The sequence below is a fragment of the Fistularia commersonii genome, chromosome 20 (assembly GCF_037954325.1).
Source record: "Fistularia commersonii isolate RoL2024-O1a breed Wild chromosome 20, RoL_Fcom_v1.0, whole genome shotgun sequence".
NCBI lineage: Eukaryota > Metazoa > Chordata > Actinopteri > Syngnathiformes > Fistulariidae > Fistularia > Fistularia commersonii.
Genome location: NC_141303.1, coordinates 2,844,600 through 2,870,270, shown reverse-complemented (window position 1 = coordinate 2,870,270; position 25,671 = coordinate 2,844,600). Strand labels below are relative to the sequence as shown.

Genomic DNA, 25,671 nt, shown 5'->3' with positions numbered 1-25,671 from the left:
GTTGTGTTAACACAACAAAACAGCTTTAACATTGACAGGTGAGTTTTGGAAGTTTTTTGGAAAGAAAAAAAAAGTTAAAGCTGTTGTGTCTTACAATTAATTCCAAATTCATTACAGATTCCCAACAAGGGCTTACACATTTCTTTCATCATAAACTGTGCAAACACCAATAACAAATTAAGTGATTAAATAGATTTTATTAAAATGACAGACTGAAACCAATGGGATATCAGAGGTGTAATGAGAAAAGAATCAATGAAAGCCAGCATTTTAATTATCAGACAACCAAATAACATAATAAGATAAGATAATAATTCCTTATTAATCCCCATGGGAGAAATTCTTGTGGAACACAGCAGCGCAACAATAACAATAAATATGAATATAAATATAAATAAAAGAGACAATTAAAAAGACAAAGACACTAACAAGGATTAAAAAAAAATAGAATGACAAAAGGATAAAAAATATGTGGTTTCATGATGAGACAAAGTTATCTTAGAGGTGATACGTTTCAGTCACCACATATAAAAAGGACATTTGTTTTGGTTAAATCTTAAAAATATATACATTTGACTGGGACTCTGAAATGTTTCTTTAATTTTTTATGATTTATTTCTTTTATTTTTTTTCCTATTATCGAGTAAATGTAGTGACGCATAAGCTGCCACTAGATGGCAGTAAAAACCCAGGATGTTAGCATCGCAAAGGCAGCGCTCTAACATTGTTCCCACAGAGACTCCGTAGAGCGGAGCCGCGGCTCTGCTTTGACACCATTAGCAAGCTACCCTCAAGCTGTAGTTCCTCACTTACACAACTATTGAAAGGTAAACCGCCTAATTTTAGGTCACTTCTGCTATGATACTACCATTTAACACGTTCACCTCGCATTCTCAGAGGCCAGCCTCCGACCAGCGGCTAACGAATGCTATGTAGTTAGCCCCGGTGGCTAGTTTGGTAACTGCTAACCTTGCTAGCTAAGTAATCTGTATATATCTCCACTACACACCTCTGATAATAAATCCTCTGTTGGCTTTTTAGCTATGTTTGGCCGCACATTTTCTGAAGGTAATTAAATGATTTGTAACACGGCAAGCGTAATAAGTTGCTGTCATCTACAGAAGCCGACACGTTAATGTTGTTCTTAAAGTTATTCTTGTCATGTTCAACCGCATAGGTTTTTGAGTGTCGGTCCAGACTCTTAACATGACTGCGAACTCATGCCCATGACGCACTGAGAATCATATTTACCAAGTCAAATTCGAGGTTAGTAGGTTGTGTATAAACCAGTAATAGCTTCGTTCCGTGGTAAACAAAGGTATCACATTTTGTGGTAATCCTGTTTTGCAGATTTAACACAGGGAGACTCATGCTTTCCGATGAGCTTGACTCTAAACCAGAGGTAATCTATTTGCTGCTGTGTAACTGACTACACACGTAAGCTTTGTTTATGAACCACAACTTTTGTGGCCTGAAACTGCTGTCTCTGTCTTGTTAACACCTTTAAGCTGCTGGTGCAGTTTGTCCAGAACGCATCCATCCCTCTGGTCCAGGGTTTGGAGGACACGGAGTCCAAACACACCTGCTTACCTCTGCTGGCTTCGGCTGACACCTCATTGTGCAGCCAGCTGGAGCTCACAGGTGAGAAGCTGCTTCATGGCCTTCACTAGTCAAAGATGTGGTATCTGGACTGGACACATTCCTGCAAATAAGGGTTGATTATGAGCATGGTGAGCTTTGGGCGCAGGTGTGTTAGGAGCACCTCCCGGACCTGCTTTTCCTTCCACATCTCTACAAGATGTGGGCAAAATGACCATTGAGTTGACGTGGCACATAAAGATTCTTCCGTTGCAAGGTGTAACAGGTGTTGAGCTTGCAACCTTCATATTTACCTGGGCTGCCTGTCTACCCAACAGAATACTTGCTAGATGTGATATTATGGAAAAAGCAATCTTTGAATGATTGCTTACAATTGTTGTGCTTTATACAACCTGTCTTGTGATAGGAAATATGTATTTATTCATCAAAAACAAGCACAGCTCTATTCTGTCTCCTCATGAGTTCAATTAACATTTCCTACACGTTAAACACCGTTCAGCTGTGCGGTTTTCCTCCTGCAATATTTTAGTCATTTTTATGTATTTTTATGTATAATTACTTTGTCTATATTTCTCTTATTGTCAATGATCTACTGCTTATTTCCAGCTTGTAATGATGTCCAGGAGTGCTTATTACATAAACTGACTAACTGATTTCCTGTCTAGATTCAGCACTGAGCCCAGGGTCTGAGACTTCTCCCACCTTATCTGAGTTCAGGGGGGTGTCAGTGCGAAGCCCTTTAGTAGTGCAGCCACACACTCACCCACGGGCCTCACCCAGCCCCCCAGCCATCCTCCATGACTTACAACAGTCAGACAGCACGTCCTACGTTCTTCTTAATCTGGCAAAAGGTAAGGAACACTGATCCACAATCATTCAGAGTTGGAAAACTGTGGCATAAGAATGCCAACATTCAAATCATGGAAACTGTCCTCAGGTTCTTGTCTTCAGTCATTGGTGGGCTTTTACTGGCACTAAATAGGTCTTTACAACATTAAAATGCAATGTAATAAGCATTTTAAACAGGGTTTCCCAGAGGGGATGGCCATTAGCTGGCCAAGACCTTCACAGGACCTTTCGATCCTGAGCCAGACACTCCAGTCTTTAGGTCACCATTGTTGGACCAGACACTGCTCCTTTCCTCCAGGCATCCAGCTGGTGTCCCTCTTTCGCCAGAATCAGCAGGAGGCTCTTCCTGCTGATTCCTCTGCAATTTCAATGCAGCTCCTTGCCTCCTGTGGTTTGTGGCCCCTCACCTCTCATTTTGTCAGCAGATTTCATGAAGATTTGGATGCATATCCACAGCATCCTACTTCTGGTGTCAAACAGACACTCTCTTCCAGGGCATCCTGGGTCTGTCATTGCCAGCTCTTGTGTTTCTGTCATTTCCTTATCGCTGCCCTCTCACACAACTGTCAGTTTCACTGTGATAACTCAGCTGACTGCAGCAGGTTAAGGTTGGCCTCCCATGGAGCAACCGCCCAGTTTTCTGGAAAGGGTTTTGTTTTCAACTGACTCTCCTTAGTCCTTTTCCTGCTCAAGGTTGTATCTGCAGGTGTTCCATGATTCAGTTTATTTGACTTCAATATTTACATATAACACTGCCAACATTATAGTGAGTACATACAAGGAAAGGAACCCCACCAGGATACCATTAAATCCCATGGTTTATATACAGACTGTCAAACGCTCGGGGGAATGGCAAGAATGTTACAACCATACACACACACACACACACACATACACACAGAAATCTGAAATAAAAAAGGACTGCATGTAGAGATAAATAACCATTCAGTCTCTCATTCACGCATCTGGGATTTTTTTCCAAATATGGGAGGACATTGAGAACCCTGGAGGACACAGGAACATACAAACTCCACATAGAAAGCCTCCCCTGTAGGAATCGCACCAGGGCCCCGCTGTGAGGCGGAAGCGCTAACCACTGTTCCACCGTGTCGCCCAAACGTTTTACTCATAATTCTGATACAAAGACTTTTCAGAAAAAAAAAACAACTAAAAGCTTTGGAGCATTTGATGGATGTTCTTGATCCCTGTTCTTTCTCTCCCTCTATCTCTAAATATATCCTAAGGTCACTTAGTTCTACATGCCAACACAATGTGCATAATGACTTTTTACTTACACATAACATGCTGAGTGATGTCCCTCAAGCCTCACTCGTGTAGGTTGACTGCTGGTGGTAGTTTTCTCGTGTTCTCAGTAAAAGGAACTCTAAAACAGCTGCTGCCTCCACAGTTCGACTCATGTGATATATATCTCACAGAGCTCCCGCCTCGTGTCAGGAATAGACTCCTCTCTTCTTTTCCTCCCGGATCATGATTCTCTCCTCCCTGAGTGTGGACTTTGACCAACGGTGAAAGTGTGAACTTTCACATCAGTGATGCCTCTGGTCTCGAGAGCACTTGGTCCGGCTGACTGCACTTCTGCTCAGATCTTGCTGTCTCACCAGCTTCCCTGATGAGTGGAACCTGAGAGTGCCTCTTTCTATCGGAAACCTATTTTTTTCAGTGTTTTTGACAAAATAGCACAATTTCGTATTAAACAGAAGAAATGTGTTGTAAAATATAACTTGGAAAATCAATTATCAAATTATTTTCAGTTGAATTTTTTAAGGTGAATCGTTTGCTGATAGATAAGAAACATAAAATAGTGACAGTTTTACATTCATACCTAACGAACAGATCTACTTTCTGGAGATTTCATTTCACAACTGTAGATGAAGGCTCAAAGAAGGAAAGGCCTCACACGTTTTCATTGAGAAAAACGTATTTAACATTTTGGCTGAAAGAAATGATCCTTGGCAGAAACATTGTCTTGGTTCATCAGGCCTTGGCAGAATAGCAGGAAAAATGTTTGAGTTCCCTAGACATACACCTTTTTCATCGTCTGTTTGAGTCTGAGAGCAGTCTGCTGGATAGACTGACGTTTTTTGTGATACAATCATTTCGACTGAGCAGATGAAATTCAAATGGGAAATTTGTATGCATGTGACCGTTGGCCAACGTACACTCAACCATCCAGAATAAAGATGCAATGTTTGAACTCTGACACGAAGTCCTAAGTCCCCTGAGGACAATAACAAATGTGACTGAACAAGTCAACTCCTGAAGACAAACATATTTTATATTAAGGACCATGGGCATTCCATCCATAGTTCCATTAATCTAGAACTATTTAGAAAAAAAATAATTTCTACAGTCAGAGGCCGTCTAATATATAACTATTGTATAATTTTTCCTGTATGAATAGCACATTTAGATGATATTTACCATTCATTCCGGGCATGCTTTAACCTAATGCCATCAGGAATTCTTTTCCCATTCATGTTTAAGGCTGCTTTTTCAGTGATTATGAAGCTAAACACACTCACCACATCTTGTCTGTACAGGCTGAGTAAATGGTTCACTTGCAGTTTTACTCGCCTTTGTTATTTGTGTAATTTCTCTGTCATAATTTTACTTCAAATTGCCCCATAAATTATTCATGAAGTACTTTTTTGATTGTTTTCTCACAGGTATTACAGCGTCATCAGAGTCCCTGATCTTCGCCGCAGATGGTACTGGAGAGGAAGATGATGAAGGGGTCTCGTCAGGGGACTACGGCATCGATGGCAGCGCTCCTTGGTATCTGCGCGTACAGGAACTCGCTCACGATAGCCTGATCGCTGCCACACGAGCGCAGCTTGCCAGAGATGCCAAGGCCAGCCAGGATGCCAGAGCAGCCAGCGTCAGCAATGGTAAATACCATTTGGCTTTTTTCACACTCACAGAAAGGCCAGGATGCATGTGGGTTAAACCTGAAAAACACGGAAAACTATTTTTTTAAATTTTCTGTCATTAAAAAAAGTACACAAAAATGGCATGAAAAAACAAACTTGTTTTTTTGATTTATATTTTATTATTATTATATATTACTCTAAAATGAAAAACATTATTGCAAAAATGGCATGAAAAAACAAACTTATTTTTTTGATTTAAATTTTATCATTATTATATATTACTCTAAAATGAAAAACATTCTTGCGGATGATTAAAAAATGAGATGAAAAATTTGCAGGGATACATTTTTATGATGAAAGGATTAGGGAGAGGAGAACATTTTAGTTGCAGAAGTACCAACTACTTCAATAACTTTCTCAGATTCTGATTTGTTGGTAAAAACGCAAAGGCCCTGATAATTATTTCTTGGAGAAAAAAAAAAGAACCTTGAACTGAATGATCCCTCATCCATTGGATTAAATATGAAGATTGATGCAGGATTTCTCTCTTTTGATACTACTGAGATTTCTGTCTCTGTAATTCTTTAGAAAAAAAGATGTAACCACCTGTTTGCAAGAAGGAGCTTTTTTATTTTATTTTTGGGGGGCAAAATAACAGCTGGTCTGCTAAACGGCAACATCAATGACTGGAAGTAGAGAAATGAGGTCAGGAAGGAGATGAAAATGCGGTGTAATCAGCACTGACTAAGAGAGATCTCAACACGTCGCATCAGAAGCCTCTAAATCAAAATGAATTTGTAGCCTTGGTTTGAGAAATTTATCTGATATCAAATATCTAGAGGAGTTGGTAATGCCACAATCAATCATGTTCCAATAAATTTTTTGCGCTGCTGCGTCTATGATGATTTAAAGTGCATTTAGTCACATAGCTCTTTCAGGTCCAAGAGAGAGGGGAAAGGATACAGGATTAGATCTGGACACTTGGAAAGAAAAACAGCAGAAAGTCAGGCCGAGACAGGAGAGAGGACATTCAGGTTGACACAAAGTCATTAGGTGTTTTCTGACTGGATGGTTCTGTCGAGGGAGTGTTCACTGGATGCCAGAGATCTGCTTTTTTTCCTGTTTTCATCTGCAGGTGACAGAGGCTGCCGCTGCTTCACTGTAATTTCTCTGCAAGCGAGCAATGTGACTTTTTTTTTTCTTCCTTCTGTGTGATATAACTAGATGGAATTCGGCGTGATCAGAGCTGTCAGGGTTCCCAAATGTTTTACCTCCCAAATGTTGAAAAGGAGAGAACAAGCACACTGACCTCAGATCTTTCAGTGAAATTTATGGAAATGCAGGGCTTTATCACATCCTGGAAAACCTGGAAAGTGATTGATGAATGTTCCAGTCATGGAAAATATGAAAAATGAGAAGTCCTGGAAAATGATTCCTCTCTGCTTTGTGAGCGAATGCAAATGTCTGTTGTCATACTGTCTTCGCTTGGCCTCATAGCAATCACTTTATTCGTCACATTCAGTTATACGTTCAGCACAACATCAGCTGCATTTAATGAACCATGAGCAGAAGGCAGCCGCTGAGCAGTGCCAGGGGAGCAGTTTGGGGTTCATTGTCTTGCTCAACCACACACGACCAGGAATCGAACCAGGAGTGTTCGCTCCGCTGTAACACCCTGCATCACGCCGCCCCTGAGAGATGCAGTGCGTCTCAGCCTCTCCCCGGTGCAGCACCCCACCTCACACCACCAGCAAATCCTAGAGCAGTGCACTTGACTTTATGACTAGATTTAGTGACTTTTCGCACCCCGCTAAGAACTTCTTTTTCCTAAGAAAGGCCTAGAGACCAAACTTTGAACTGTCAGATGCAGAGTGTGGCTAGTATTGATCCGCAAATGTGTGTTCTTTCTCTCCCGCGGTCGCAGACTCCCGTCTGTCTCCTCAGTTGAGTGACAGTGGCGCAGCAGAAAGCTGGAGTGGGCGTGTCGTTTAATTCTGTCTGCTGTAAGATAAAATATTCTCAGATTTCAGCAGTGTGGCAGCTTCGAGATAACCGGTAGTTGTTATGGCTGTGTTTCTCTCAGAATTTCACACTCGTTCCATTGTCTGGCAACAGAAACAGGAAATGAATGAATGATAACTTTGTTAGCAATTCAACTATTGTAAAATACAGTATGTGCGCACAGAGAGCAGAAAAGAAGAAATTATAGTTTAGCTACTTTTTATGCATCATTAAGCTCGCTTTTTCGGACGAAAATAGTTGTTAACGCCCGAGTGAGATGCACATAGACAACAGGGAAGAGGAGCAACCTTGAAATGAGAAAAGTAGGCGCTGAAAACCAAAGGCTTACATGTTCATTTGAATAGTTGGCAGGTCTTTTTGCTAACGGTGGCGTAAATTAATAGTATTTAACTATCTTTGCCTTGCGCCTTTTAAAACAGTCCAGTGTAATTCAAAGGGGTTGACAGGTTGATAAAACCACAAAAACAACACAGGAAATAAAGTAAAAACGTATGTACTTGGTAAGCAATGCGCATTGAGCAATAAAATATGCAATAAAAATAATGCAAGCTTATTGCATAGCCATAGACTGCACATCTTTTAAATCAGACCTCTGGGCCGGGAGAGGAATGAACAAGAAGCAATCTAATTGAAAATGGACAAAATGCAATACACAACTGTAAAAAACAGCCCGTCTGCATCGTGTGGTGGGATTGGAGTGTGACGCGATATCTTGTCTGTCGTGCTGTATGTGTCTTGGAAAACACTCTCAAGAACAGTTGGAACTCGGCAAATGTCTTCATCAGTACTAGCCAAGATAGAATCAGAGTCATGTTATGTAGTTTTGATCAGTATGATCAAAATTTTTGATTTTTCTTAATTCTTTTGTGCCTATTTTATGGTTCTTTTTAAATGGGTAGAATACCCATGCTATCTGATTGAGGAAATGACTGGGATATAATTTTTTTTTTTTTTTTTACAAATTACTGGATGACTGCCGCCTAGATAAGGATTGAAAAACATTTTTGTTGCATGGGCATGACCGCTTTGCCCTCGTCAGCTGCAAAATCACTGCGGATATCATGGAAAAGGATCTTTGGAAGAGATTGTGGCCCCTGGCTCAGTGTTTGTTCTGTTCTGGTTAAACGTTTTGCTTTTCCCATGTCGGGTAGGGAGTCGTACCTCTGACACCTTCTTTTTCCATATTTATTTCCCAAGTTGATATGCCGGGGTCCTTGTCAGTTATTCCTGCCGTCAGTGATTCACCGTATGCTTGCATCGTTTCTATTCTACTTGCATGGTTACTACTCCAAATAAGCTTAAAGGGTTTCTTGAGACAGAACTGATTGTGTTTCCATGATAACAGCTGTTAGAAAAGTTCCTTGGGTCCCATGAACGATAAAAGGGCAGCTGTGAGCCGAGTCACTAAAGTCACATTATTATGCAGAGCATAAAAGATCTGCCTTGTTGAATTTTAAAATGCCATTAAACGAATCGATTAATATGAAAGACTGTCAGCGCCGAAGAGTCGAACACTCCGGCTTTTTGACTCGCCAGAATGATGTCTTAATCTGTTCCTCACCTTCGTCTCGCTCGCTCGGCTGTAAAGCTCCAGACTCTGATCTAAGACAGTGATCTCTCTCCTGCAGCACATTTGGCCGAGGCGAGCTGATGCATCGCACCAGGAGCCAGTGCTGTATCACAGCCCGTTTTAACTCCACTCCACGGGCAGCCTGTTAGATTAAAAAAAATTTAGCCGTGATGTTCAAGGTTCTCTGACTCCTGGCTACATCTCTGATCTTTGAACTCCCTCTGAGCCCAATTGCTGCCCGAGGTTCCGGTCAGAAAAGTGGCATGTTTTTCTCTCATCTTGTCTGATCCAACTTTATTCTTTCACATCCCAACCTGGCTCGGTTCAGTGGCGGAGGTGAGGGGCTGCACGTACTTCTTTTTATTGTCCTCCACCTCAATTAGTACCAGCGTTTCAGAAACTTTCCAGGCCCAGACACCTCAACAGAGAAGGTAGTAGGCTCAAAACCTCTGCTTGCCGAATTCTTGCCAATCATAGTAAAACAAGGAAATAAGTAGAATGTATAAATTCAGACATAGATAGAAATGAACCAAGCCGGTGTCCAAGAGGAGTTTGGAGGCGAGTTAACAATGCTTTCAAGTCCTCAGCAGGATCGTGTTTATGTTGCTTTAGCGTCATCTAAATCAGAAGCGGAGAGGCTTTCGTTACCGAAAAGCCGATAAAAGATCAGCACCGAAGGCTTCTGCGGTGATTGGTAGACGGCTGATCCAATCCCCGCCCCTCCGCGCACAGTTTTCTTTAAATCTTTTCCCCGTCCGACAAAACCATCCACGGTTTAAGGTTGGGTTCCCATACCCGCTCTGTGAAACTTCACGTCTTGAAAAATTGCTCGGTAACAAAATTGCTTTTTACAATAAACGTGATAGGAAATGTATTTTGTGTTCCTTCTTCAGCAGTATTAAACAGGCTGAAAGAACTGCTTTCACATTAGGAATGTTCTTTTCCCACCTCCTATCACCAATTCTGTCCTCTACCTATGCCGCTCTCCATCTATTTCTACATCAAATATTTATATATCTGTACTTCACATCTGGTTAGAGAAGTCCGTAAAAGAAATAGAACGGCAATTTTCGGTTGCGGCGTCACGTCTGTGTCTTTTGACACGAGCAGAAAATAGAGCATTCACATATAGAAGCACGCCGAGTGATGTTATTCAGAGAGTGTTAAGGTCTTAAAAATGTCTGCAACCGGCAGACTGGAAGTCAGACTCCTCTTTGCGAGCCGATGTGATAACTGCCCTCCCACTAACTTAGATTAGACAAGTTTCCTTTCCTGTGGCAGTAGGGTATCAATTTTAGGTGCATTACTGCTGGCACACCTCAAGAAAAATGGAAGCAGCCGCAGGCGGTGGAGGCAGGGAGTGTGTGTGGGTTAAAAGGGAGTGATTGCATTCAGCTCCAGGTTGTTTTCTCTTGGCTCCGGCTGTTCGGCAGGTCTCCGTCCGAGCTCAATGATTAGCTGGGCTCCAGAGACCTGCCGCCTGGCACCTCCTGGCTTGTTTTCTGCACAACTCTGCTCACTTCCCTCTCCCGGTTGCCTAGGTGACCACACACACGGTATGCCATCGGAGGGGGACAAGCGGGAGCCGCCGTCTCGGACCGGCCGCTCCCTCTCCAGGCAGATTCTGCGCTGCTCTTTCGAGGGTTGCTGCCGGACGTTCACCTGGCCGGCTCACCTCAAGTACCACCTCAAAACACACAGGTAAGCGGTCCCACGCTGTCACGTTTTGGGCCACAAATACACCCGTACACAACCGGGTCCAAAGCCTGTCACAACCTCAGGAACATCGCTAGAAATTATAATGGCCTCCGCAAGTCCGAGAGAAGTCCAAACTGCACAAGCAACACAATTAACCGAGCTGTCTTTGTAAGTATAGGTTGTCATATTTCTTCAAGAGCTGAAATGTTAAAAGTATTACGTGTCACACCTGGTTTCCTCATTGCCCTGGAAAATATTAGACAACGGTAAGGTAAAACTAATAACAGGGGAAAAAAAAATCACTCCTCTAAAATAATTATCTGACATCCTTCTCTCTCCCTTTCGCACTGTTTAGTCATATCGTCTATACATCCATACTTAATCGTTTGTGAAATATATCTGACACTCATTGGATCATTTGATTTATGCCCTTAATCTGCAATTGGAGATGTTGAATACATTGTGCGAGAACTCTATATTAAATCAATCTATCAGCACCAAGTACTGCATACTGAGTTTAGATATGAAACTCATGGAAATTATCATATATTATTTTAGTGTTGAGTAGTGTTGGCCAGTTGTTTCCTTAATGTGCGTCACATTACTCAGGTTCGACCGAGGTGAACGACCAACACTTGTCGTGCAGCAGATTGCGGGCTTTGAGTCAACAAAACAGAGCTATCTTTCGGGAGGAGTTTGCTTGAAGTCAGTGAACTAGATGTAATTACAAACTGTAACATGATTTTATGAAGTTTCATTCAATCTCCTTTTCAAAAGACACGTTGCTAAACAAATTCAGTGAAAGACTACGGCACTTACAAGAACTAAAGCAAGCCATGTTGGGTTTTTAATGGGGGTCTGTAGGTCACGGGGTGGATGCTCTGATGCTGCTCACTGTCTGTTAACACTGATTGTGAGGCAAAGAAGAAAAGATTCATTCCGGTCCCGAGATCAAAAGATACAAGCTTTTCAGTCAGTCCTCTACTCCCGTCATTGAAAAACTGAAAAATGCTATAAAAAGGGTATTAAATGTTGAATGTAAATAAAATAATTTTACCTTGAAAGAAAATAAATCTGGATCCTACGTTTCCTCATGTTTTTTTTTTTTTACTAGAAAAATAAGTCTTCCATTCATAACGGTTCCGAAGTATTCGATTTACTTTCATTGAAAACCTGCAGGTTCTGGTGTTCAGACAGAAAAGCCATGTATATCAAGTGCACCAAGCGCACAAACATGAATAATGTAAAAATGATAGAGACAAGTTTTAAAGCTGTCGAAAGGGCATGCATTCAACTTACTTTCTTTGGGCGCAGCAAGTGGAAATTATCTCCCATGACAGGCGTTTGAAATGTATCTAAATAAGTGGCTCATTTTATTCCAGATTATAATGCATCAGAGCTGTGCCGACTATTTTTTTTTTTTTTCCCTCTGCTGGAGTGGTTAAAAGGGTGATCACAGCTGAAGTAGTACTTCCACAGGTTATTTGTCACCGAGGCAGACCGACCACAACACAGCTGAGACTTTGAAATAAGTGTGTCCTTGTGCTGCCGGAGCTTCACTCCCGTCTGTGTCGGATATCTATTTTTGGTCACCCCGTTCGACCTTGTTATGCACCGCTGCAAATGAAACCTGCGCGCAGAGGCGTCTGAGGCTTGTTTGTTTGGTTAACTTCTTTCGCCAGGAATGATCGAATGTTTCGGTGTGGTGCGGAGGGCTGCGGGAAGAGCTTCTACGTGCTGCAGAGGCTGCAGGTTCACATGAGGACTCACAACGGCGAGAAGCCCTTCATCTGCAAGGAGAAGAACTGTGGCAAGAAGTTCACCACCGCTGGGAACTTGAAGAACCACAGACGCATACACACAGGTGGGGAGCAGGAGGAAGCAATAACTGACACAGGCCATTTGAGGCCGATCATTTAATGCTTCCTCCAGGCTGGAGATCTGAAGAGTCAGCAGCACTGGCGCCTCCGTTTCTTTGCTGCAATGAGTAACAGCACTGTCATATTTTATTTAGGGTGACATTAAGATTTTTGACGGCTCGTTTCATAGTCTGCTCCCTCTATTGGGGGGAGCGCTCTACCGGGTTTATATTTTCCTTACACGTCTGGCCTGTTTTCAGCAGCAATATCTGATTACTGTCGTCAAAATTGTATTGTGATCCCGCGTCGAAATAGGTCGACCGCCGTCTGCAAAAAGGGCCGCGTTGACGGCGGGATGCAGCTTCAAAGCATATCGAGCCTTTAAAATCCCTCTCAGCGCACTTGCATCTCGTGCTCGCGGCAAGAAATGAATGCTTGAAGTCTTTGTTTTGTAGACTTAAACAATATGCACGTATGTGGTGGGCGGCTGTTTTCCAGGAGAGAAGCCTTTTCTCTGCGAAGCAGATGGCTGTGGGCGATCCTTCGCCGAGTATTCCAGTCTACGGAAACACATGCTCGTCCATTCTGGTGAGGGGGACAGTTTTGCATCCGTATCATTTCGCAATTAGCCCGAAAAGATGCCTCTCAACCCGCCCCCCGCCAAAAAAAGCATCGTGGATGGCATCGGAAGACCACGCGGTGAAACGGGTTCCCCTCACATGTGTCTCTGGGTTTGTGCTTTCAAGGAGAGAAACCTCATCACTGTGGGATTTGCGGCAAGACTTTCTCTCAGTCTGGCAGCAGGAACGTCCACATGAGGAAGAGACATGGAGAGGAGGGGCTCAGCGGTGAAAGCAGGGAAACAGGTCTTTCTTGTTCACTTACATTATCTTCTTACGCACACGCAGTGTGGTGAGGGAATATGCTAATCCTTGGATTATGTAGCTTCAAGCGGCCCATAAATTTTAAAATGTGCATAGAAATGGAGCCGGTTTATGTTACATTTAGGAATGCGCCTTGAATTATTAATGATTTAGATTGCTTGAAAAATGTATCGTTTTTAAATTTGCATTCTTAAAGGCAGCAGAACATATCGGAAAAAAGCAGAAGCAGCACAAGTCTGCTGCGGAAATCAGACCATTAGTTTCCTTAGGAAGGGGTCAAATCCCTCTGAGAAGTATATAATCATAAGTCAAGAGTGCCACGACAACACACATTCATGTCTCTTTATTAAATTTCGCCCGCAACTTACCAATTACCGAGATAAATGTCCGTATACTTGAGTCAAAATCCTGCCGCCGCTGTTGCTGCAGGAGGTAATATTAGCTGTGAGGCCCGAATTCGTCCCCGCCAGCATCCTTTGAATCGGTTCAGCACCTCTCAGGATGAAGTGTCTCCCACTGAGGGCGTCGCGTTCAAACATATGGACTAATTGTGCAAGATCTGCTCGAATTCATCTCGTGTTTGTGAGACAATGAGAGCAGACAGCACATTCCGCTCCCCCTGTTCACACTGCTGTAGCAGTAAGTGCCACCGCTGAATCACCAAAGAGGAAATGCTGCCAAAGCACTAATTATAAACAGCAGATTTTTTTCAGGTCAGCCTCCCCAAAGAGGCTGGTCTTTTTCTTTCTTTCTTTCTTTCTTTCTTTCTTTCTTTTTTTTTTTTCCAGGCAATGCAACAACAGAGAGGTATTGCCGTGTTATTTATACATAAGAGTTGGATGAGTGCATTGCTAAATTGACTGTGGGAATTGCTACAGACCTAAAAACACACTTTCAGACAAGGGTGAAAAGGTGACACGGAAGTTAGCAGTAATGAGTAAATATGTGGTTTGAATTAAACAGCGATCCCTTTGGGGGAGAAAAAAAAAAAAAAACTCAGCCCTTATTAACAGTGAAGAATAAGCACAGAGTGTCTTGGTTTTTCCAACAAGGTGACCTTGGGAGTGGCGTCTACAGACTCTTGAGAGCCCCCACAAAAAAACTTTTCGGCTCACTCATGGGTGTTTTTGTAACTTGACAGGGGAGGCTCTGACACAAAGCAGCCTGCTGGAGGCAGACAGCGAGAACAGCAACAGTATAGTTACCATGACAACCACCGTGGAACCCATGAATCTTCATCATGCTATGCTGAGATCACCAGGTAGGCGTTAGCACATGTGACAGCGCGAACATACACCCTTAAGGTTATATATGCAGTGTGTCTCATGCTATACGGAATATTGCATTTTCAACCACTGAGCAGCAGATTCAATTTTTTCCTGTTTTTTTTTTTTTTTTTTTTTTTTTTTTTAAATGCGCTGATCAGATGGTGTATGCAGTACACCCATTATCCTTCTTGTCGTGCCTGGTCACATTGCCTGAACACTGTGGCGCAAACCACCCCGCTATGAAACAAGAGATATTTTTATAGCACTTACATCTCGGACAGGAACAATGCAGTGGTAGCTATGAAAGCAGCAGCAGCAGCAGCAGCAGCAGCAGCAGCCGCCCCTGTGAAGGACGGCTCCTTCATGTCAGCTGACATTCAGCCCCAGCAGGAGGAAATACCTGCCAAGTCCAGCAGGTGGCAGCACTTTTTGTTTGTCATTCTAATCTGAAAATTTTACCTAAAAACACAGCAGTGTTTGACAGTCACCGAGGTGCTTAAGATCAGGAATATGTACATTTTAAACAGCTGGTTTCCAGGACAGAACACAGCGCTCACCTTGTTTTCATTTGTCAAATGATTCTCTGCTTGGGTGGTCAGAGAGAATCTGAGAATACTGGCCCGCAGTCACTCGCCCCGGTTCATCAGGACAGTAGGAAACTGTGGCCCCGGTATGTCCCGGGCTTCGGACTTCATCAAAAGACCGTTTGACGATTGTTTCCTCTCTTAGTGCTGCTGATACATTCTGCTGTAGAAGCAGCATATCCACGGGCTAAATGGTTATTCAGTATTGGTTTAGTATTTTGGCTGTCACCATTAAATATTTAAACTTGGACCGGCTCACAAATCGTCAGTTATCCCGAGTTCTTCCAATATTTGGACGTCCACGTGCCTCAGCCAGAGCATGCATACCCTTTCAGACCATATTCTCTTTCAGAATTAAATATGAGCCCGCCAGTAAATTCATGGTTGCCTGACTGACAGCATTAATTTGAAAAAGCATGGCAAGGTGTCGCTCCGGTTTTTAAGACTTTCAGGACGTCTCTCTTGAGTTCTCTTCAGTCTCACCATCAGTCAACGGTCCAGTCATTCATGTTAACTTGCCTCTTTCTTTGTGCTTCTTTGCTTCAGGATCCACGGACTCGGTGGTTGTTCTGTCTCAGCCCCATGAACTGGTGACTATGACAACCGAAGGCCATGCATATGGAGAAGATGTGGTGGCGTTGCTGTGATTCCTGCATTATGAGAGCTCACACTGCTGGCAACTTCGGCAGCATTAGACTAACTGCCCTGTGGACTAAAGATCATCTTTGTACATAGATTAATCACTGACACTCACCCTGTAGATATTTGTCTTTAGTTGCCAATGGTTTTATTTTGACATGTGTGAAATGGCAGTTTATAAAAACCTTTTTGAAAAAACGTACTCCCAAAGAAATACTGAGACGGGTTGAAAGGTTTTATGAAACTATAATAACCGCGGATTATCATTGTAAACAGAGATTCTCTGATGAGAATGAGCGACCGTTATTTTTACTCAAAACCAAAAACACCTCAAGTCCCGTACCCGCCCCTCGGTCGTCATCGCCAGAACACCGCGGGACATTGCATCGCTGCAAAACACAAACAAATGTTCCGCAGCACAAGGCCATGAACTGCATTTTCAGTGTACAAACTTTCACCCTAAACGTCAAAGTGGGCTGCCTCGCCTGCTCCCCTGTAAAGCAACACGGCTCATTTATGGCTCACTATATTAGCACTCGGGAAGAATTGCTTTTTAAAAGAAAATTAAGAATTACACACAAGATTAAGTGGTGAATCGAAACGGCGCAAGTCTGGTCTTGTTAGCTAAGGTAGTGCACATTACTGCTGTTCCTTAATGAGCACCCCCTCTGTTCTCCTCAGTGGATCTTCAGGTTGTGGACGTGGTCCAGCGTGGCGCCCAAAGCCCAGCTTGCTTCCACATTGTTCACCTTCTTGGACAGCTAGGAAGGGGAAAAACACACACACACACACACACACACACACACACACACACACACACACACACACACAGAATTCTGAAATGCCTTTTGTATTTATTGAAATAAAAATGGAAGTTCATTAAAAATAATATACTTTTGCCAGTAATTTGCTCCTGACGTGCCTTCAACTAATTTTACAAGCCGTAACAATGCTAGTCACAGGTGGCAATTAGTGCTGTAAGGGAATGAGGTTATGGAATAATTCAGCTGTAAATAGAGATGATTCCACCACTAACTGCTTTAGCTGGATTAAGCCCCCTGTCATCTGCTCCGGCGTCGCCACCCCGGCAGGAGAATCGTCAGGTCTCATCCTGCTTTCGTCCTAATGACCAGCAGATGTCTGGTTTTAGAGGTAGAGCAGAACATGGCCCTACTTGTCACTTGAGTTATAGCCTCAGGTAAACCACTCCCTAATGACACTGTGGTCTGAATCGCTGACTTCAGGTCGTCTTTATTACAAGACAATGCCCATTTTATGAATTATGATCCCATTTAGAGAACAATAGTCCATAGAGGAATTTCTGTGGGGTTCCGACGAACCGAACGTCTGAAAAGTCGCCGCCACCGATCGATCGGGTCGGAGGAGTTGCGCCGCAATCTGCATTGAAAATGCCCCTCCGATAAAATGATCCCTCTTGTTCCCAAAGTGGAACGTTTGACACTAAAAGGCTCTTTAAAAAATTCATCAGTGGATAAATGGGTTTTCTTCTCTCGGCGGAGATGGTTTCCAGGAGCGCGACTGTGAGCAAGATTATTGGTGTCACAAGTAGAGGCCAATCTAAATATTAGCCAAATTGAATTACCTGGAAAGCCTCTGTGATAATTGTGTTTCCATCGGAGGAAACTAAACTTTTAATAGAAAGTTTCTTTTGAAAAACCAATGACCAATATTGTGACACCAATTATACAGTACAACTTCATTCATTTACAATTTAATAGAAAACAGAAGTTGAAAAAAGGTGTAATTCTGCCAGTGATTTGTTCCAGCTCAGCGTGTGTCAATATGTTAGCCTTTAAAATGCTCCAATCTGTTAACCTCCAAGTTTTTCCAATTTTTATGAGGGGCAAAGTATGGCTGACATTTTAAGGATTTTAATGAGGAAGATCATTTATTTTGACTGATGTCACAATTTGAGTAATATTTTAATAATGATATGCTATAATTCACAGCATATTACTTTTATAAAAAGAAAGCTACCTTGATGAAGGCACCTTCTATTCTCTCCTTTGCCACGAGTGACATGATGCTTATTGTTGTGAAGCAGTTTTTTTTTAACCTTTTTAGTCATGTGGATTTTTTTTTTCTGCTTTCCCTTGTACACACATCTTGTGATATTACACATCAGTAATGCTGGTCCACTAAATCCTTATACACACTTTTGAGTCATTTTGAGTATTGCTTCACCGTTGTTTACGCACACATTGTTAAGTAGACCATGAATATGCCATTCCAGCTAGCTCTAGCCTCTTATCAGGGTACATGGTCACCTTCCATTACAAAGAAGTGACAACAAAGGTGAATGGAGTGTATCTTCACGAATCAAAGCCTAGTCACTGTCAAGACCGGCCGATGCTCGAGAGAAGAAAAGCTCCTTTATACCCGCGTTCCATCTTCCTGCCCTCGGCAACGGTGAGGTTTTTTTTTTTTTTTACAAGTGGCTCACCTGCAGCACCGTATTCTCCTTGAAGCCAAACCCCTCCTTGAGCAGACATGCGATGTAGGTCATGTCCATACACAGGAAAGGACTGACTGAAGGATGTTTGGTCATCTTGTTACACACTGCGCAGACAATAGACCGACACCCAGGCGGTTAGGTTGGATAATCAGTCATCTGTTTTGGACGAGACATTCAAACGCATACTGAGACACAGCGACGTCCCACTGCCCGGCATCTCACTCCATCTCACCCTCTTTGGCTTTCCTCTTGAAGTCTCTGACCTCCAGCTTGCCTCCTCCAGCCTCATCTGAAACGGAGTGAATGAGTTAACTTCCTTCACATTTAAAACGTCCTACATTCATCACTGGATCGAGTCTACATGCAAATCACCGTAACACTATATAATAATAGAGCTTGTGACCTTTAAGCTCGGACCGGCTGAAGATAGCGGTCTCTTAGAACTACTCCCCATCGCTCAGTGAATCCACTGGGACGGGCGCAGATGACTCATATTTCCCAGCTTGCCTTGAATTGGTATGGGTAACAACATCGTGCTGGGTTTGTGTGACTGCGTAATGTGTGTGTGTGTGTGTGTGATATGCATGTATACTAACCGATAAGGCCCGTGTCCACCGCTCTGTCAAAGTAATAGGAGAATGCATAGAAAACGCTGGCGTCTTGCAGCTCATGAGGCTGATGAATAATCCCCTTCACCATCTTCAGTACGTCCTGATAACAAAGCTTGTATCCTGTGGAACCTGAAGGACGAACGGAAAAGGTGAGGAAAAACATGCTGGAACACAAGCGGATCCGTCTGAATAGTTTGGCAGATGTTACAACTGGGTATCGGATGCCACAGAATCTGTTTACTGAAAGATGATTACGTATTTTTTTTCCTTTCCTGACCTCATCAGTTCTTTCAATGAAAGGATGATCTGCTTTTTCAATCTTATCTCAAAGGTTTTTAGATGGTTAGCCTGTGAGATTCAGGAAATAGCAATTTCTTTTTTTGAGGGGTTTTCTACATCTTCTATTAACATGTACAGAAAGAGATCAAAATGACTTTTACCCATTGAATGCATCATATTTTCATTTTCAAATACCTCATAAGCAAGCCAAATAAAATTGAATTTAAAAACCATGAAATTTCCACTTATCTAGTGGACTGAAGAAGCGCCTCACCGTACCCCATTAATTCTGAAAAGCAGAGCCTTTCTTCATGTCAGAAGCGTAAAATAATCTTTTACTTTAAAAAGTTCTCACAATTCTGAGACAATTCACTGCCGGATTACTTTTCTTTGGAATTCTTACATAAGTAACCCAGTGCTTCGGGAAAAAAAAAAAAAAAAAAAAAAAAAAAATATAACATATTTCGTTATAAGAAAATGATTTTGCTCATTCAGAAAAATGAAAACGATGAAATATCCGAAAAGCTCAAATGTGAGTGAATGTACTCGTTCAGATCACAGTAACTTGGAAGTACAATTCCTTCCTTTCCTCCCAGCAAACAGGGGTTCGGGGTTGGTATTGCTTTGGACGGACGCTGCTGAAGGTAGCACGCCGTACCGTCTGGTGCTCCGCTGACTTTGTAGGAGATCCCTCCGAAGCTCCACTCGTCCTCGAACTTCACTGGCAAGCAGGGACTCCTGAAAACCCGCCAGTCCGTTCCTGTCACAGAAACACGGACGGCCGCTGGTCACTGTGACTCAAGGACAATTTCCCCAGGAGTACTTTGTGATTCATCACAAGGTCTGACTTGAATTGCTGATTAGAGGTGGACTTGATGGACATTACATAAAGACAATTTTCTTTTGTTCCCTCCTCTCAGTACTTTGACAAAAAAGTGTGATATGACACCATAAGGGAGAATGAATAAACTCAGTATTCTCTCTTAATAACCTTCAGATACCTGCCCCAAATGACCCTCTGCACATAAGGTGCACAGAAGCATTTCCTTGTGCGTAGAACAGTACCTTCTGCGCCCAGAGCGCCGAGAGTGCCCAGTCGTGCTGCCATCAGGCCATTTCCCAGGTAACTGGGTGACATCAGAAGGATTGTTAGGAAGCAACAAAGCATGCAGGGACACAATGCGTGTGAAAGGCGAAGTGAGGAAAAAGGCCCCGTCCTCCTGTCACTCACAGCCTCCTGACTCCGTTCATCAGAATGGCCCAGTTAAACACCGAGCCGGTCTTTTCTGTGACACGGCGGGTCAAGAGAAGAATGTCGGCGTGTGAGGGACAGCTTGGAACGACGCGTGCGGTGAATGTGAAATGGCGGGATTTTTCCCCCCCCCCGATGAATCCGATCGAATTCCAGTTTGAATCGCCGCTTCAAAGCAAATGGCGGGATTTCCGACGTGCTCGTGCTGAAACGGCGCGGCGTCACACTTCTCGCCTCGGTGGACGGACCGGGGCCATTAGGATGAGCACCGCTTGGATTAGCCAACATTTTGATTACAAATGTACTTCCATCCTGAAAAAAGGGCTTCTAAATATTGTGATCCTCCCCCACCCCCATCTGGCCTGGCCATATGTCAAGAATAATTAAACAGGGATTAAAACTAGGAACAGTTCAATGCAGTCAGACCACTATGAAAAGTAAGATTTGAGTAGTTTTAAAGCAAAGTTTCTTTCTCTAACGGGACATTATATATATATATATATATATATATAACAGGACCCCACGAGTAATACATATACTTGTATTTGTGTGTATGTATACATAGAGAGAGATTAACATTAACTGGATGTTTCACACAAAATCTTTAACTGTTCCACTAAGAGTGGATATTTCTGAACGTTCATCTTATAAATGTTAATCTTAAGATACTTTCTTTTTACGTGCTCTTGGTGACTTTTCAGGCGATGTCGCACGAATAGATTCTTTCTCGCAGGTGGTCAAATATATATGTATATATATATATATATAAAATCTAAATTTGTCAGCTTTAAATGGAAACATTTGATATCATTCATTGTCTACGGACATTTTTGATTAAAATCCCTCAAAATTGTAATCACTGTAAATTTGTTACCTGTGCGTGTACAATTCAAATGACGAGTTGAAGATGTCAAACCTCCCAACGTAATCAGCGTAAGGAACATTTTCAGTGGTTTTCTGCGTAGAAATATATCACAGACGGTGAAGCACAAGACTGGAGCTGCAGTTCGTTTGCATCATTAAAGAACTAACCCTCAGTTTTGGCAGGAAGGTGATCTGCGTGGATCCTCCTCCCAAATCCAAGATTCCAACAGTCTTCTTAGTTTGTGGATAAAGGTGACCTGGAAACATTTCATACTTTAATCCATCAGCCACAAAAAAAGGGGCTTTTGAAGACTGCGTCAAAGGTAAATCTGGCACTGATGTGCGACCCAGAAATACAGAATCGTAGCCTGATAATGATCAGAGCAATGCTCTTTTAGGAACGCAAACTGCAGGGATCCAGCCTCTTTTTGTGAACGAGGGACTGCGATAACAAACAGACTGAAACGGAGACGTACGGTAGCAGAGCGGAGCCGAGCAGAGGAGACGATATATATGCGCAGAGTTAAGAGTCAGACTGCAGGCAATGAGTTTAAAACACTCACCTGTCAGAAAGTTCAGCGCCACCCAGGCCAGGATTCCTGTGCGTGCAGAACGTACCAGCAAGCCAGCGAACAGAAAACAGTAATTTCAGGCCAGGCATTTTTTACAAAGTCTGATGACAAACAGTGGAGTAAGAGCTGTGTTCAAAAACAAGGCTGAGCTGCTGACATTCAAAAACACGGCCTCCCGGCGTGAGGCTTGTTACAATTTTCACCACATAATTACAACCCTGCCATGACAAAACCATTTTATTTTGTAAGGTGTCATTACACAAGATAATTTGCTGCAATTTATGGATAATGTCTTCGGTCGTCTAAAATCCCTACAGCACATAAAGCTGAGGAGAAGGATCATCGACGCCACCTACACAACTCTCGAGAGAGAACATGAGTGGCTCTGATAAGCGACGAGCGTGGCGCTCGTCAGGGCAGACATTACCTTCATTTGTGCCGTTCATTATGCTGACGCTGTTGTCTGGGACCAAGAAAGGGGATTCATCAAACACATGTTGAACCTACGGAGGGCGAGGCGGAGCAGGAGGCGAGGAAGGAGAGCCAGAGCACGATGGGAGCGAGAGGAAAAAACAGCCTTAATGTTATCTACTGCAATGGAAGCTCATCCAGAGGTGCCCTCCGCTTGAAGGGATTAATTAATTCCCTAAAGGGGATTAATAAGCTACCGTTTATCTTCTAAGGTGCCCCAGGGCCACCCGTTACTATTTATCCCCTCCACAAGGGGCCTCCGCGCTTAGCTTTTACCAGTATGATCACAGTATTTTTCTTCTTGTTTCAGTGCAGCTTGTCATAAAACTGAACCTCCCCCTCTTTTTTCTGCCGGCTCCCTCCATGGATATGAGACTGCATTTTCATGTCAGCGTCAGGCAATGTAACACCTCATAACTACTGCTAGACTGATGCGGTATTTTAGGTGCCAATGAAGATGTTTCCCCAATAAAGGGATCGAGAAGGGGCTACGGAACATGACTCTCCATACGTCATCCGAAAGTGAAATGAGCAAAAGGTGCTTTGAGTGAGCGCTTATTAAAACACAGCTAAATTAGCGTTTTAATCACACCGCTATTTTATTTCACTCAAGCACGGCAGTGATCAAGATTCTTTCAAATCTAATAATAGTTAATAGGTAATTATCCATTACACTTTTTTCAGCCATTAATTTTTTATTGTGTTTATCTGTGGCTCCTTTCGATTTTGTGTCGGTTTTCCTTTCTCTCACTGAAGCTAACATGGAATAATGGAGTTTTTTCTCTAGTGCCATTCCACATTGTTTTGCAGCATTTCCTTTTATGGATTTTGAATTCTTTATTAATCCTTTGCAAAAAATGTTTTGAATCCTCTGTGTTTAACCCGTCATGGATCAAAATGGGCGGTGGGCCCGGGGAGCAGTTGGGGGTTCAGTGTCTTGCTCGACAACACTTCCGTCGGCTAGGGAAGGCTTGGGAATCGAACCAGGCCATGACGACTCTACTTCATACGGTGCAGTTAAAGCCGACGAGGACTAGGATCTTAGACGAGTTTGTCTAATTCCCTTTACTTAATATAATCTCGATATTGCCTTAACTACTTTATCACAGTCTGATCTTACGTAACGGTATTAGCACACTGAACCTGATCCAGAAGAGCCTGGGCCTTCCCGGCATTCAGCAGTCTGAGTCCAGCAGTAGCTTTGAGGACCACAGGAGTCCTCTTCCATTCCACACGAGGCACAGAGCTCTTCGCCACCTTCAGCAGCATCCTCACCGAGTGTCCAGCCTTTAAGGAAACACAGAGGTCACTGCCAACGCATTGTGTTTTGTTTGTTTTTGTCGATGACAGGGTGACATGTTCAAGTTGAGGAAAAAAAAAAAAAAACAGTGTTGTGATTCAGTTGTGGCTTCTTAAGCCTTCACCAGTTTGTCATTTTTGATTCCCATACTTTGTTTTATTGGCATTGTGATTCCTGCTGACCTTTTCTTTGGCTCAATATAACTGATTGGGACTGACAATGAACTCACCATTTCAGGGGAGTCAGCATACGCAGACAAACCGGGCTTTACAGAATGAAACATCTCATTGTCCAAAACAGGCAGCTCCTCTACAACATACAAAATTTACCCACGTCAATTGCATTAACCATTAAAATCATTAAAGGTACAAATCTGCTTTAAATACTGTATGCAGGATCTATGCCTTGTTAAGGTCAAGGCAAATAGGCTTGAATCTGACAAAATTAGATTCATCGCAAAATGAGAAGTCAAATATAAGCTATTTTGTGTGAAGCTAAGAACGGAAAGGTTTACAGAAAAGAGCAAAAGAGAGGGTAAATGGAGAGCAGAAGACAGACAATAATATCGAACACAGCTTGTTAGTCTGCTGAAGGGCTGGACGATCTATCAATACCTGGCCAGTATAGTTTAACTGACAACGTATTCTGAATTTTTTTAATAGCAAAAGCTCAAATGCATACTACATCTAAACCTAGACAGAGTTCACGATATAGGAAATAAGTATAATATACATATATATGTATTATATATATATACACACATATAAATATGAATACAAATATAGATATATACATATATACACACCCACACACATATAAACATACATACATATGCATATATATATATATATATATATATGTACACACCCACACACATATATACACACGCATACATATATACACACACACACACACACAAAAAAAAAAAAGTAGTTAAAGTATTACTTGAAAACAATTGAGAAATTAACAACTATAGGAAAGATATACAAAATGTTATCTATATCACATAAGAAATGACTTACTTATTACATTGGAAATTACACTTTGATTTTGCAAGAAGTAAACAAAAACGATCAGTAAAATAAATAGAAAAAAAAGGTCAGAAAATTGTATGAGATCATCTTAAAAAACGACAAAAAAAGTTGCGAGTAAATACCTTCAAAAATTATGCAAAAAAATCACCAACAAAAAATGGTTTTGTGGGTTTAAGTGAATACAACCTTTACACATACGCACACACACACACACACACACACATATATATATATATATAAAATATTACATATAGCAATTGGAATATAATTATTCATGCCAATGCAAATGATTTCATGCAACCCACGGGAGAAAAAGAGGAAAGTAGGCCGCCTGCCCAGCTGTACCTGAGTCACTCTGGATGAAGGTATAGACGTGGATGCGCGTCCCAGTGCTTCCTGCATCAAACATCACAGAATAGAAGATGCGGCTATGATTTGCTGGGCGGCTTAGTCGCGGAAGAATGTTCCGGATGCTGGTCAGGTCCAGGAGAGAGCCCTGAGCATGGACTCTGGTCAGCTCCAAAACGGCAAGCAGGATCAGGAGCCGGAGAAACACTCTGATTTCCATTTTCATTCTGGAGGAAGAACACATGTTTTAGGTAGAGCCCTATGACAAGGTTAATGTTCACTAGTTGTGAACTGGTCACAAGAGCAGCTCACAGTGTTGCCAACCTGCACTGGGAGACGAGCAATAAGAGGGATTAAGAAGCCGACAAATGATTTTCCCAGAGCGTCCAACCACACCCCATCACACCTGCAAAGCCCAACTCAGGGATGTTTCCCAAACATCACCCTGCTGAGTCACTCCTGTGCTTACTTAGAAACACTATTATCACACTATGTTTGGCTTAAGGTCTTGTATGAGACATGTTAGATCAATAAACAGCAACCCAAGAATGTCTTCACATCTCTAATATGTTGTCTGAGGAACCTGATGTCACAGGGGCTC

The 25,671-nt window shown here is 42.4% G+C and overlaps 2 protein-coding genes across 4 annotated transcripts; one reads left to right on the top strand and one right to left on the bottom strand.

Annotated features, from left to right (window-relative positions):
• Nucleotides 1-696: 696 nt before the first annotated feature.
• Nucleotides 697-16,754, top strand: znf410 (zinc finger protein 410). Of its 3 annotated transcripts, XM_086166680.1 has the most exons (13): nt 724-827; nt 1,042-1,068; nt 1,178-1,266; nt 1,351-1,402; nt 1,509-1,641; nt 2,265-2,450; nt 5,136-5,357; nt 10,473-10,632; nt 12,312-12,493; nt 12,987-13,076; nt 13,235-13,354; nt 14,514-14,633; nt 15,771-16,754. In XM_086166680.1, exons 4-13 carry the CDS (start codon nt 1,370-1,372, stop codon nt 15,869-15,871), a joined length of 1,347 nt encoding a protein of 448 aa, XP_086022806.1. In that variant the 5' UTR covers nt 724-827; nt 1,042-1,068; nt 1,178-1,266; nt 1,351-1,369; the 3' UTR covers nt 15,872-16,754. The 3 variants fall into 3 exon arrangements, with proteins under 3 accessions (XP_086022805.1, XP_086022806.1, XP_086022807.1); XM_086166679.1 differs by lacking the exon at nt 1,042-1,068 and having other exon boundaries at nt 697-827; XM_086166681.1 differs by lacking the exon at nt 724-827 and having other exon boundaries at nt 936-1,068.
• entpd5b (ectonucleoside triphosphate diphosphohydrolase 5b) lies at nt 15,989-25,380 on the bottom strand. The gene is made up of 13 exons (XM_086166682.1): nt 25,068-25,380; nt 23,918-23,997; nt 23,532-23,675; nt 22,345-22,420; nt 21,909-21,944; nt 21,514-21,602; nt 21,356-21,438; nt 20,295-20,356; nt 19,888-19,989; nt 18,936-19,079; nt 18,572-18,628; nt 18,328-18,443; nt 15,989-16,624 (listed from the first exon to the last, which is right to left on the bottom strand). Exons 1-13 carry the CDS (start codon nt 25,312-25,314, stop codon nt 16,541-16,543), a joined length of 1,320 nt encoding a protein of 439 aa, XP_086022808.1. The 5' UTR covers nt 25,315-25,380; the 3' UTR covers nt 15,989-16,540.
• Nucleotides 25,381-25,671: the final 291 nt, after the last annotated feature.